Source organism: Scomber japonicus, chromosome 16 (assembly GCF_027409825.1).
Source record: "Scomber japonicus isolate fScoJap1 chromosome 16, fScoJap1.pri, whole genome shotgun sequence".
NCBI lineage: Eukaryota > Metazoa > Chordata > Actinopteri > Scombriformes > Scombridae > Scomber > Scomber japonicus.
In genome coordinates this window covers 19,267,346-19,282,081 of record NC_070593.1, presented here as the reverse complement: position 1 = coordinate 19,282,081, position 14,736 = coordinate 19,267,346, and the positions used below count along the sequence as shown (strand labels likewise).

The window sequence follows — 14,736 nt, the reverse complement described above, 5'->3', positions numbered from 1 at the left end:
TATTGCGCTTCTGCTTTGTTCCCCTACAAAGACACCTAAAAAAAAATCAGATCAAAAGCCTCCCACTCCACTGGCCTAACCCATAATGATGTTTAATTATATGCCACATTGGACGAAGGCTTTGTCATACACAAGCTCTTTTCAATAGTCAAACTCAGATCTGGGCGTCTTCCTGCTCTCATCTTTTCTAATTGGCCATAATGAAAGCGAAAACCTCTGTATTCTTGTCCCCGGTTCTCCTCTGCTTCTGGTTCAGATCAATTTTTCGAACCAGTGTAATGAAGAAGCAATTTTCATGTCAACCTTCCCATCTCGGTGAGGGAGTGGGTCATCACATCCTGGCTAATTGCATCATGTCCAGTTTGAGTCTGTAAGAGGAAGATGTTTCTAATTGGAATTTATCTAATCACAAGGCCTCCCTTAAGTCTGGCCCAGACTAACTACTGCCTCAATCACTCCCTGCTTGTGGAGACAGAGATTATGTCCTGACTGTAATTGTACAAGATGCATATGGTCTTCAGGTTATTTCATCATATTGACTTGAACATGCTTTTTTCATAGTTATTGACACTGTCATTTGTTTTTGTTTTTATCTTGTCCTCTTCTTTATCTTTCTACTTTTTCATTTCTACTCCAGCTGTTTTGAAGGTGAGTAAGAAATCCATTTGTTGTCTTATTTTAAAACCTTGATAAGCTTTTTCATTTTGTTGTAGAAAAGCAGTTTGTTTAGGTCTGTGTGTTGTGGTGAGATATGGTTTGAGCAATTTTGACTTAGCACTTCAAACTTAACATTCTAATTGCGAAAGAACTCCTACCAAAAATGAGAAAGTGCAAAACTAATCTTCACAGAACATACTTTGACTTGCCCTGGATTACAAAACCATATCTCACCCAAAGCTAAAGCAGCTTTATGAATACTCCATCCCATTTACAGCCTTGCAATCACAAGATGGCTCTAGCACTGGCCTTGCAGTAACAAACCACATGTCTATGACTTCACGCTACAGCATGCAGACAGTGAGGGTGCACTGCTGGGGGATAGGTGCTCCCTTCAGCCAGCCACTAGTGTCAGTACGCTGGCCTCCAGTCTAGGCGAGCCCCAGGCTGAGAGGCCATGTGTGGAGGATCTGATTCCCAGAAGGGACTCTCTGGAGCAGCTAAGTCCTACTGACAGTGACCTGAAACTGGGTTCTCCCAGTGATGGGGGGCTGGAGCTACAAAAGGCAGAGGAGGAGGAGGAGGAGGAGGGAGAGAGTTACAAGGAAGATTTACTGATGGGAGAAGACCAGGTAGCCGACTTTGCCAGCTCAGTGCTGGCAGCCATCTCCTGCTGGCACTATAGAGCCAGGGCTTTGCTTTCTACTCACTTCACAACGGTGAGGGTTTCTGCCACCCACGGGTTTCCCATTTCCTGCTCTATTCCACCGGCTTGCCAATACTCTCTGCCACTCTTTCACCCACGCGGGCTCTCATCCCTATCCCGCTCCTTCTTCATAAACACAACCAACTAACACCTGCTACCTTTTGCACTGTGCACACTGAATGTCTATTCATACTCGTGCTATTGAAGCACATTGATTGAAGTTCTCCCAGACTGCTAACAGTGAATTCTAAAACTGTATGGGTGAAACCTAAAAGTCATAATTGTTGCATGTCTTTGCTTGTGTTGTTTTCCTTTGGAGTTGAAGGTCATCCCACTGTGCATGCACTGTTGCATGGTCTCTTCATCTGTGTAGTTACAGTGTGCTGTGTTTCATCATGTGTTTTTTTGGGAGGGGCATGATTGATCATGAAGCCTAAGCTGTTTGAACCATGCATGGATTTGCATTACAACCAGTGGCTTACTATTCCCTGTAAAATGTTTGACTTCAAAGGTTAATGTGGCCATCTAATTAAATGATCATTATAAAAGCAAGAGCTTAGCTCTTTGATAATCATATTTCCTAATCATATTTCCCCTTTGAATTTTTCATAATTACAAAGTCTTTGTTAAGGTTAATTGTTATACCCCTATTGTTTCTGAATATGTATGAATACATGTCATTTCAATTGGTAGACTTTCATTATAACCATTGTAGTGGATTTTTCAAGGGTGACTTGAATACACAGTAATTACCTAGGAAATATTTGTCTCCTGTGACAGATACTTCTGCTGCATGCTGCCTCAGTGTGGTCTCTAGGAGCATGTAGAATAAAAACTTGTGTCATGTTTTGTTCTTTTAGGATGATCAGAGCAGAGATACAACTGACCCGAAAACAGCACCAAGAGAGGAGGAGGAATCTCACAGCCACGAGGAAAAACATGGGGATGAGGCTATGAAAGAAATTCTCAGCACACAGGTACATTTGTACACACAATCTTTCAGCCTCATTTCCAGGCTTTATTGACATGTCTGTGAGGGTACGTGACTTGTATTTTACTGTGTCAGAAAATGCCTTTCTATGCTCATGCCTGTAGGATTGCTTAGTTTGTTGCTAAGCCTATTCTCTATGCTTTGTGTATTTTGTGTGACATTCTTTCTGTGACCCGCTCTGTAAATGAGAACAAGCTGATTCAATACGTCAATAGATAAGTAAATTAAATATGTGCTCTTTGCCATGAGTACAACATCTGTCTGAGGCCATTTAATTCATGTCTTGAGCTATATTATTGCCTTCTGTATATTTGTAGGTCTGTAAATTAAACACACACTACTGTCCAGTGGTCAGCACTCTTACTGAGAAAGGCAATATTTGACTTTAGGGGCCAGGTGCAGCTCTTACCTGATTCTTATGGTAACTTAGTGAGGAAGCTCCTGCATCTGAGCAGAGCACACAGCAGGTTGTTATTCTTCCTAACCTTATCTCCACCCCACAGCTCCAAGCTGCATGCTTTGCAAATGCAGGGACTCCACAAGCGCAGGCAACACCTGGAAACAAATTTAGATTAATGGCTGACTAGGGTGACATCAGCACTATGAACACTGTTATAGCTGCAGACATCGACATGTTCACTATTTAATTCGCCATGGGGCACAACAATTATTAGCAACCAAGCTGCGAATGCAATAACAGTGACTTGACATTTTTAACAAGCCTTGATATTGGACATGAAATGGGTCACTGTGATAAAGCTCAAGTGGGACTCATATTATTTAATGTACTCTTCATAAATTGTGGATGCTTTAGATTAAACTGCAAAGGTGACTCTGAAAAGGTCCATTAAGTAAATGCCATACGGAGAGTGCTTGTCACCCTGATGTCTCTTTTACTCATTATGTCCCACTTTGTAAACACGCCTATCATGTTTCAGGTGATTGTGGAGGAGCTGTGCCCTCTAGACTGTGTCCCTCAAGAAAAGAGCAGTGATCAACTGGAAACGCATTACTCCCAACGCACTGAGTCTCCTGTCTCCCCTTCCCAAATGCAAGAAGCAGTAACCCCAGAACTTGTGGATACTTCTAGAGAAACTGAAGAAGAGGAAGGAGGGAGTGATTCTTCAGGTCTCCATGTGGAGGAGACGAGTGTGCTGACAAATGGGGAGCTCTCAGAGGAGGAAGAGGAGGTGTTGTCGGACAATAAAAGCATCCTGCCTTCCTCTGTGTTGGACCAAGCCAGTGTGATTGCGGAGCGCTTCATTAGCAGCCTGTCCAGACGGAGCAGCCTGGTTTCAGAGGACCTGGGTTCCCTGGCCTGCCCTTCACCCCTAACAGACGACGATATCTTTAAAAGCCCCTCGGCCTGCATGGACTTGGAAAAAGAGACCCACGTGTTGGCCAGCTCTTCCCCAGAGCTACACGTGACCTCAGAGGTGAATCTGTTCACACCCGCACCTGAAACTGCACTCTCCGCACTCATCGAAGGGGAGCGTAAGTCCACTCTGTCTAAACAGGATCGCCTCCTCATCCACAAAATCAGAAGATACTATGAGCATGCTGAACACCAAGATGCTAACTTTAGCATCAAGCGCAGGGAAAGCCTCTCCTATATTCCAGCAGGTCTGGTCAGGCACCTGAGCCGACAGCTCAACAGTATTCCTCAAGAGCAGGCTGTTCCCAACAGCCGAAAAGGCCTCTCTCCTAGCCGACCCACTTCCTGGTCTGTATTTGACCTTCCTGGCTTAGAAAAACGTCAGAAGACTGAAACAAATCAAAAGATTGCACCACAGAGATCAATAGAATCCAAAATAAGAGCTCGGAGTTTCACAGATTCCTCTACCACAGATGAAGAGTTCAGACCCTCATCGGACATGCTTAAGGTTTGGCAAGACATGGAGTTGGAGGAGGAGAGCCAGGAAGTCCAGCAGATTGTAGAGGAGAAAGTGAATGACTCAACAGAACAAGTGACACACGATATCAGCTTTGACACTTCAGACATTAAAACCAATACGCCTCAGATTTTAGAAGAGTCTGAAAGAAGCACTTTGTCAGATGGTTCCTCCATCTCATCACCAACCTCAATCTTTCCACCAGTAGAAGAAGAATCTGGTCTGGATTCTAAGCCATGTAAACCCCCCATATCTCAAGATACGAACATCCAGCTGCCTAGGATCATTAGCCTCAGAACTGGTGTGGATGAAGACCAGATCCTACAAGATATGGGAAAAATGAAAAACAAGGTGTTCCAGCTGGCACGTCAGTACAGCCAGCGCATCAAAAATAACAGACCTATGATCTGGCAGAGGACCCGAGAAACCGGAAGTCAACAAGGACTCAAGAATATGCCTGTTGTCCATGAGGAGAGGACACAAATAAGGAAAAAGGGTAAATAAATCACAAATGATTTTCACATTGCTTTCTTTTGCAGTAACTTGCCACTTTAACTAAAGTAAGGAGAAAACTGAAAACCTTTTTCTGCATGTTTGTCTGTTTTGTGTTTTGTATATATGCAGGTAAACCCAACCTGACATTGGCCTTGAACACTTGTGATCAGGCAGTTATTCATGAACTGCGTTCCCCAAGTCCAGTACAGACCCCCAGCTCTGGAGCCAGCTCCCAGAGCACAGTAACTTGCCCACAAAGCCCAGAGTCAGACACCTTCCACTGGCCTGACGTACAAGAGCTGCGCTCCAAGTACACAGCACCGAACAGGACGCTGGAATGCTGTACCAACAAGTGTACTGGTTGCTCACACATGTACAACAGCTGTACAACACTGACAGACTTACCTACAACACCATCTCCTATGACAGAGGACTGGACCACGCTCCAGTCCACGCCTCAGCTTCAACCCCTGCTGTGCAGGTGGAGCTCCTTGGACCACATGCTTGGGTCTCTTCCCCTCCACGAAGTACAGAACCTGCAGGACCCTGTGAGGAGCTGCTACACCTCCAGTCAGGTGTCTCTAATAACAAAAGAAACTGGCAAACTCCAAGATGGAGACACTGTCCTTCAGGAGAGCCTAGACTGTCCCACAAAGTCAGCTGTCCTGAGCTCAGGGAAAGTGTCTGAAAGTAACCTAGTGAAGAGCTTACGGGAGAAGTTTCAGAGTTTAAGCACAAGCTCATGAAGGTGAATTTTGTAAATTTTTATCAGGAACTATCACATGGAAATTATACCTGCCAGTTATCTGACTCTTTTAAACATCCCTTTATCCTGTTTTTTTACACTCAAACTACAAACTTGTTGTCTGCACAATGTTTTCATTATAGGGGGCACTGGGTGATCGTTTGTATAGTTACCACAAATTACACATAAAAGGGATATTATTGGTCATTAATTCAGGCCATGAGGGTCAAGTCTTTAAAAAGGTGCATTGCAGTATTTGTACATTGGATAGTTTCTGCACTGTATGACAGAGTTGATGTAAATGTGTAAATGTGTAAATAGTCCCTCATTATCGACTGAAGATGAGGTCTTACTTTATTATTATCAGCATCTATTTTGTTTCCACTTAGTTTTGTTATGATGACTATAGCACTGTTATCATTTAATCATGTAAACTGTCAGCTGTAATTTCACAGGAAAGCAAAAAGGATCTAAACATAACAGGCTGCTTCTATCGCAGTGATTACAAGCATCTCATTGACGAGAGAGCTCCACTATGGGTAGTCTCTGATCGTATACCAAAGAGTTTCCTTTTAACATTTGTTGACTATTAATACAAATGGTCACAGCAATAATTTGCTTCCGCACTGTTTGTTACTGCTTCTAAAACAGTTTTCACACATCACTGGAGCTTTATTTTTCTCAATAGGATGTGTATTTTTCATTCATGATATTTATGAAACTGTATATTTGGGAGAGATTGGCCTCATGTATATACCGAGCAGCAGCAACCCTTTTTACTTTTCCATTCCAGAAAATATATTGTTTATACTTGAAGTTGAGCATATTTTCAATAAAAACAGAAATGGTAAGAGTTCACAGGTGCTTTTTTACTCTGTCATGCATTAATGTTCATGCATGTATCATGACTTTAACATCACTTGAAAAAAAAATATCATTGATTTTAATGTTCCACTGGAAGGAAGGAAGAATGCTTTCACATCTAAGACAGCTGTCTTGATTGTAGAAGATTGAATGTATGAATAAAGAAACATCAGGACTTTTTATTGCAGCTTGCTGTAAGGACTGTGACTTCTTGCCATGATGCCGTACTGTGAAATGACAGGAAGGCTTAAACTGGTAAACAGGATTTTATAAATACTGAGTCCCAGTCCTGCAAAGTGGGGAAAATATTCTGATATGAAAGTATATTTTACATAGGCATTTGTTTTACTAAGCAGTTTGCTCTGTTTTGTAAAACAAGTCAAAACATGTTATATCCTTAAAAGTAAGGTTTTGTACAGACACATTTTATTTGATGGGGACAGTGCATGTTAATAAACATTGCTTTAAATGTGTTGGAATGAGTTAATCTGTGAAAACTGGCCCAGATAAAAAAATATAGGTATATATATATAATTTTTATTTTCTTTATTACATTTCAGTGTATGGCTGCAGGACAAATTTCCCCTCGGGGACAATAAAGATTTCTTGAACTTGAACTTGGAGTAGGTACAGCAGTACAGTAAAAACATAATTCAAGTTATTTCATTTATACAATATTAACCCTCTGCTAAAACATGATGACCCACATTGTCTTCAGCTCATATTAGTAAACCAACTAAATTGATGAAAAGCTCTCAACAGACTTATTGTTAGATCAAATAAAATGAATTTCGAGGGACAGGCCAATAAAATAAATTGTATTTCTAATGAGGTATTTATCATTTGTCCTTTGATCTAAAGTTGCCAACAGAAAGAATAGAAACAATGACAGTGTAATTAGGTGGTCGCATGTGTGTGTCTTTATTCATTTGTGTGTGCTTCGCTTTTATTTCAAATGACCGCACACCTCGGAGCCTCAGGTTAGCGCGCGCCCTCATGAATCCGCGCGCGCACTTTGGCTCTGAACCGGCTCATCTGTGCGTCAAAGCAGGTGGAAGCACACACACTTACAGCGGATGTTAAAGCGGACTTCCTTCACCGTAAAAGCGTTGTCACTGCTCAGCAACTGCCACAATACGCGCTCATCAATGAAGGCTTTTATTTTGAACTAATGACCGGAAGCTGCATGTTGTCTCTCGGTTTATTCCATTGACGCTCTTCAGAGATACCAAACCAGAGGAGAGGAGTTCAAGAGAAGCAGCTGGAGTCGGGCATTCACACCAGATGCCAGCAACACCGCATTTTCTCCGGCACATCATCATTTAACTCCACGTTTGTTATCATTATCTTTCATTTCTGGATTGGTGCAAAAAACATCCTCGTCTTCTCTTTTTTTTTTATAAATGAAGGATGGGCTGCGCAATATCTGGTCTGGCAGCAAAAGCAGAGTTTGAAGAGAGAAATACAGATGATGGAGCTGCTGTGCATCTCACCCAGGATCACATTCAGATGATCAAGGAGTCATGGAAAGTTATCCGGGACGATATAGCTAAAGTTGGGATTATTATGTTTGTCAGGTGAGAAACTTGAGCCTCTTCTATACTTGTTTGATGCATGAATGAGGAAAACAAAGAATTATTCCTAATGAGGTGATAAACTGGATCAAAGATATTAAATTAATGAACGTTAAATGGGAATGTTAGTATAATAAGATTACATTGAGTTGCCTTTATAAAGAAAGCATGAATTAAAACGGATATTTAAGGTCTTATAAAAACTAGTGAATTTACTGACTTCAACATATCATATTTGCTGCCTCGTACACTCAAACGTGAAGCCCATTAAAGCAGCAACATGTTACAGTCCAGCCTTTTAAGACAGCTCTAGTGAAACCTGTGCACTGTGTGATGAACTGCTGGCCAGAGACAAAGAGGTCTGCTGATGCTCACTGATGATTACATGGTGCCTGACCTTTTCATACATGTCAGAAACTGAGCATCCCTTCACCTTCACCATGACCCTCTGCTCTGCCTTGTGACCCACAGCTCAGAGCTGAATACCCCTCCTCCCTCCTTATCACTTCATATCACATCTTAATAGCATTATATAATAATACACAGCTCCAGGTCTGCCATATTAGAGTACAATTAAAGGTATTGGCCATCAGGAAAAATGCATTTGATCAATTATCATGATGAGCAGCAACAGGGAAACTTATTTGGGCCTTTGGCAGAAGAATAAACAAATTAGAGAATTAGGTGATAAAGGCTGATGGGCATTCAGCCTGCTGGATCTAGTAAAGAGCATAGAAGCCCAATTAATGCCATGTGTCCCCAGGGTGACCTGAACAGTTGAAGAAATTGACCTTTGTATGTTAGCCTGGATGTTAGCCCCCACCCCCCACCCCCCCCCCACCCCCATCCCCAGGGCTGCCGAGCTGTCAGGGTTTGTATCTCCTGATTGAACTAGTAGTTACAGTAAAACAGCAAACAGCAAAGACAAACACCTGTTTTTCACCATGTGCTCACTCTGAATTTAACAGACTCAATTTTCTCTTGCAAGATGATGTTCTTCTGTCATACAATAAGACACTCTAAAGACTTAGGTGGGCTCTATTCATGGGTGCCGAAATAGCTGTGAGGAAAACCTCCAAGCAGTGCCAATTAAAATTCCACTTGAGCTATATACTGTAGCGCAACATTGTCTGCATTTGTTGTGCATGCTTACATGTGCGCCCATGTCCAAAAGAGGCTGCGCACACACAATAGAATAAAGTCCTCTCTCTCCGTCTTGCTGGTGTGTTGACAGTGGCAAAAGAAAAATAAGAGAAGCCAATTTCCCCCTGTTGTCTCATCAATGAAGCTGAGCAGGGGATATGAATAGGGAGAAAGCACATTTCACACACATTTCACCCAAGATGAATCCTGTTAAAGCTTCTCTCTGTAAAGTAAGACATAGCCATGCCAAAAAAAAGCCACTTACACAGAGACCCAAACAAATTCAGTTTATGTCATTCGATCGAGCGTGAAGTCAGAATACTTTGAAATAAATAAGAGCCTGAATATTTGACATTTTATGACACCATGAGAGCAGAACATGTCTACCTTATTATCTGCTTGTCAAAGGGCACAGAGCTTCTGATGTTTTTCACAGCAGCCATTAGAGAGACCAACACCTCTCCCAACACCTCTATTCGTCTGTCTATGCATCTCAGGAGGTAACATGTTATAGACATGTAATGCATTTATTCATCAGGATTGTGCTCCATGTCGCAGGTTTAAAAACACATCTTGCAACCTGTGCTAGAGACCACGGGGGAAAAAAAATAAAAAAGGAAATGGAATAAGTCACTATTTGACCTGCCACACCCAATGATCATTACTATAAATGCCTGATCAGATTGTCTGTGTTACAACATTGTAACCCACATACATATATTACATCTCAGTGGTTTAAATTCCATCTAGTATCTCCCACAATAACAAAATCAGTGCCATCAACAGCTGCTCTCAGCTCAAGTGCATGTTTAAATCAAGTTTGAATTATAAAGCTACATGCTCGTGTTTTCCAAGTCTATCTCACAACCTTTGATGCTTATCATTATCCTTGATCTCCTCTCTTTTTTCTTTTCTTCTGACACTGGCTTCTTACTGAAAAAGCAGAACTAACATTAGCTTTGCATCTCAGTGTGAGCACAATACAACTCACATTCAGACAAGGCAACCATGTATTCTTGTTGCGTAACTAATCACAGGTCCCCCAGCTGGAGACTGGAAGGCTCGTTGATTGGATGGCAGCACGCTTACATTTTCTGGTTAAAGAAATTGATTGAGGTTAGATCAGAAAAGGAAAAGTCGTGTGTTGTGCGAACTGAACAGGAGCAGTGACTCTATTTGACTAAGACTTCATCCCAGGTTCATCACAGCTCAGAGTGCAAAAGAGGGTGGCTAACAAACTCACAGATCTACTGTGGCCTGTTACTGATTGCAGCTGTTGGATATAAAAGTGGAGCGGAAGGCAGCAATGATAACAGGAATCAGGATATGATCAGAATCAGATCTCTATTCAAAGTGTGGGTGGGGGGCTGGGTGGATGAGAGAGAAGCCCTTAATCGCAATGTTGACGAGCTGAAAATGACACATTCACACACACAGGATTGTAGTTGTGTGACTGTCCTCACTAAAACTCTTGGGGTTATGTTTTGTCAGTTGGGAAACTCAGGGGGAGGTTTGTTTTGGTTTGGGAATGATGACAGGCTGCTCCTCATGAACAGTGCTCTCACAGGCTCACGGATGGCTGCCTATGCTGTTGTCTTGGTAACAGGTTGTTTGAGACCCATCCCGAATGCAAGGATGTCTTCTTCCTGTTCAGAGATGTGGAGGACCTGGAAAGGTTGCGGACCAGCCGGGAACTCAGGGCTCATGGCCTACGGTCAGTAACAGACTCTTCACACATCACAGATAACATAATCAGAGCATCTTTAATGTCCAGCAGCCCAACACTTCAAATCATCAGTCAGTCATCGGCTTCTGTCATTATGACGACTGATTGCTATGCACAAGAACCTGATTGTTATATATTTTCTTATTGTCAATAAATCTGATGAATACCATCCACGTATTTATCCATCTCTCAATCATTTCCAACCTTCCTACTGGTTCTGCAGCATTCGGCTGGCCACTGTCTCCCACTGAAGGAGAAAAACAACTGGAGCTCGAAATCGTTGAAAACAGCTCACAAATATATAGTTTCATTTTTAAATAAGGTGTAGTGATTTCCTAAAACAGCTGGGCATGGTAGTTTTAAGCAGACTTCACTCTAACAAATGTAAATCTTGTATTTGTTGGGAACTATTTTCAGTTGCAGACTAATACACATTCGGTGCTCTTGTGCAGTGATTCCCAACCTTGTTTTGTACGATGTCGCCTAATAGTCCTATCAGATGAGCTTGGGAACTCCTTCATCCACACATAAACATCAGTCACTATTATCATTATTAGTAATATAATAGTAGATAGTGATCCTGGCATTGTTAATCTAGCTAGCCTTGCTTTTTCTGTAGATTTGGTCAAGTCCTCATTAGTACTTCTGTTTTTGCAAATCATCAGAACTACTCTGCTGCTACTGCAAACTTTCCAGGTAGCCCACCAGCAAGTATCCAATAGAATACAAATGGTTAGGAAACACTGCTCTCATGAGTCATTGCGGTATCATGACTGTGTATGTGGGACTGACTCAAAATAAACTACGACCATGTTCATTGTTACTGAAAGAACACGTCACCCAATGCAACACCGTGGCTCACTGATGTGTTTTTAATAGTTTTTGGACAACAATGGAGGTCTATGCCTGGACAGAGGTTAAATGTGGGCTGTGGCTAGAGGGAATACTTTATGGTATTTTGTTCTTTTTATTGGATTTAAAGAATGTAAAATATCACACGCCTTATCCTTTAAGATAATTTTCTCTCTCTCCAGGCACCACTTTTTTTTTTTACTGAAGTCACTGGTGCAACAACACATGATGAAACTATGTTGCATACAGCACAGTGTGAGACACAAACCACGAGATAAGTGGCAGAGAAGAACACCTCAGGTAGTCGGATCATTATAACGTTGCTTTCCACTCCACTGCAGATGGAACCTGTAGCATCCATCATGAGCACTTGTGTGTTGTTTCCCAGTACCCAGTATGCATCGGGCCTCTCTGTGTTCCTCTACACATGAGGCCAAGCCAGCCAATTACTGCCTGAGGACCCGAAGGTACAGAGGCTAGTGTGGCATTGCAAATTCAGTGATAAGGCCAAATGGCCCTTCAGCTGCACTCAGGGACATTAGTACAAATGTCCACGGTGGCAGAGAGGCAGAGGTAGAGAGCTAAACCAACTCTAACCCTTTGTTCCATAATTATCTTCAAAACTGTCACACACATGCGCTGCAGTGATGCCAGACACACCTGCAAGCAACAAAGGAAATCGATCCTGTGGCATTTTATTCGGGGTGAAAATGTTTTCCTGGGGATAAAGTATTGTACAATCAGTTGGTTTTGCATCAAGTGTGAGCTAGATTGATAGATATGCAATCAATTCCTGTTATTGTCTTGGCATTTGAGTTGCTGGAACTGAAATTGTTACCAGCCTTTCAGCACAAAGGAGAGTCACACTTATCTACAATGGAGGTGTATCAACTGATAGTCGCCTCCTGCTAATTCACGATTAACTGGTGGATCAATCAGGCCGAGCGACTCATCCTGAGTGTCGTTTTCCTCTTTCAGGGTGATGTCTTTTATCGAGAAAAGCGTGGCTAGACTGGACCAGATGGAGAGACTGGAGGCTCTGGCTCTGGAGCTTGGAAAAAGCCATTATCATTACAACGCCCCGCCTAAGTACTACAGTGTAAGACCCCACTGATCCCAGCAGTGCCAAGCTGCTGTTTTTGTGATGCTTTTTTGTTCATAACAGAGGACACATGTTCTAATTTCAACTGAGGCTGGATCTGTTTATTAGTCTCAGCACTATACTGAGACCCCTAAAATCAGTGCAGCTGATTGAACTGACCCTCTCCTAAAAACTGCAAAATGGAAATGCACCTACTTTTGCAAATAACAGCAGTAACAATGTCAACTGAGGCATTAGCACATCAATAAGTATCTTACATCATTTTTTTCCAGTATGTCGGAGCAGAATTCATCTGTGCTGTGCAGCCCATCCTGAAGGAGAGATGGACAGCTGAGTTGGAGGAGGCATGGAAGGTAGGGAGTGTCATTCAGCCTCTCCGTGTGGCCAGTGTGTTTCCTTCTGTGGGTGTTAATTAGAGACACTGGGTAAGTGTCTTGTGAAATAGGCTTGATGCGTGAAACCAATACGTCAGCAGGGATGGTTTGTGTCGTCTGCGCCTTCAGCTGATATTACTGTCCTTCAGAGGCTCAGTTTTAAAGTTAGAGTGAAGATACTGGTGTCATATGAAACTAGACAACCAAGAGCATGCATTGGTAACATCTCAAGTTATCTGAATGAAAATGTGTTCTATACATACCTACATACCCACTTTATATTAATCCAATGCAGTTTTGAGCAAGAACCTACAGTTTTTTTTGCATGCAGTATAAATAAGTTATTTCCACATATTGGAGCCACTAAACAGTCTTGGAGTTGCATACATTTGTTATGACTGGAATTGAGACTTATTGTGACCACTAGGATAATCACAAACCAGAGAATCAGAGAATGTATGGCTTTTCTAGGTATATGGACAATAAGGGGTTTTTTAAGCAATTTCCACTTACAGAAATATCTAGATATCAATCGTTTTTGATACCAAATCATAGCATTACATCTGTGGTGTTCCTCAAGGTGGTCAAAAATGGTAACATTTACTAAATCTGTCCAAAAACTCAATCAACCCAAAAACTGGCTCAACAACTTATGAGACATAATTGATTATGAGAATGGCCATCATATTATATATAAGCTCTTATACACTCTAGGCGCCTAACCAAAACATTATTACAGATTTATGACTAGAAGAACTTGACACACAGTGCTGAGCTGCATCTCAAATTAATCTTCAGGTTCCCAGTGTTCAGATGGGGAAAGCAGCAGATCTCTAAGGGTTAATGCACCATGTAACGTTGAGATGGAAACCATTGCAACACAAGCTTGACTGATGTGAAAATTTACATCTCACTGAACCATACATGTGCATATTGAGAAAATGGGACACGACTCTGTCACATCATGTTATGTCACACCAACATCCCTTGTGTTATTAATACAAAGACACTTGAAAGTAATGCTGTTGCTACTCAGTATTTATACACAAGATATGTTGCTAACCCTTCAGTTCATAGAGTAGAGCTCAGTGTGGACAACAGCAGGGTCATAACATAAGAAATTATGTATTTGTGGCATCTGATTTAAAAAAAAAAATTAAAAAAAAAATGTGTTTAGCAATTATTTGCACCTTTTAGACTCTGCATATTTGGATCACCATGTTATAAGAAAGAAAATATCCTTAACATAACAAATAATCATTTAAATTTAAGGTTGCATTTCTGTACATGTACCTCTTTCAATGGATGGCCTCTGCTGCCCTCTTGTGGTTAAAAGCATGTCCTTCACCTGTATTGGATCTCAGTTCAATGTGTACTCTCTGTGATCCAGACTATGTTCCAGTATGTGACCGGCTTAATGAAGCAGGGATACCAGGAGGAGAGTAACCGACAGCAGCACCTCGCAGCCTCCCCGAAGGAAAAACCAGACAAGAGGAACACGGCGCTATGAGATGCTTCGCTCAACCATAACTCAAGACTGTTTTTACGAGTACAGCACAGAAATGTGTTCATGTATATAATGTAACTACTGTCTCGTTTTCTACATTGCTCATGT

General features: G+C 41.8%; 2 protein-coding genes across 3 annotated transcripts in view; both read left to right on the top strand.

Annotated features, from left to right (window-relative positions):
- The window catches only part of LOC128375411 (pleckstrin homology domain-containing family G member 3), a 30,724-nt gene extending 23,901 nt beyond the window's left edge, over window positions 1–6,823 (top strand). The window contains exons 15-18 of one of the 2 annotated variants that reach the window (XM_053335759.1): window positions 1,008–1,289; window positions 2,224–2,340; window positions 3,293–4,742; window positions 4,871–6,823. In XM_053335759.1, coding sequence (XP_053191734.1) covers window positions 1,008–1,289; window positions 2,224–2,340; window positions 3,293–4,742; window positions 4,871–5,487 — 2,466 coding nt within the window. In that variant the 3' untranslated portion in view covers window positions 5,488–6,823. Of the gene's footprint in view, window positions 1–1,007; window positions 1,377–2,223; window positions 2,341–3,292; window positions 4,743–4,870 lie in introns of both variants that reach the window. The other variant, XM_053335758.1, reaches the window with a different exon arrangement.
- Window positions 6,824–7,760: 937 nt separating this feature from the next.
- Window positions 7,761–14,631, top strand: xgb (x globin). The gene is made up of 5 exons (XM_053335770.1): window positions 7,761–7,927; window positions 10,674–10,781; window positions 12,624–12,744; window positions 13,020–13,100; window positions 14,512–14,631. Exons 1-5 carry the CDS (start codon window positions 7,761–7,763, stop codon window positions 14,629–14,631), a joined length of 597 nt encoding a protein of 198 aa, XP_053191745.1.
- The last annotated feature ends 105 nt before the right edge of the window (window positions 14,632–14,736 follow it).

Excerpts from the sequence above, each read along its gene's own strand:
- xgb (XM_053335770.1), top strand. The coding sequence starts at position 7,761 with ATGGGCTGCGCAATATCTGGTCTGGCAGCAAAAGCAGAGTTTGAAGAG. Across the intron at positions 10,782-12,623 it reads CTCAGGGCTCATGGCCTACG|GGTGATGTCTTTTATCGAGA; the intron begins GTCAGTAACAGA and ends TTCCTCTTTCAG. Across the intron at positions 13,101-14,511 it reads AGTTGGAGGAGGCATGGAAG|ACTATGTTCCAGTATGTGAC; the intron begins GTAGGGAGTGTC and ends TCTGTGATCCAG.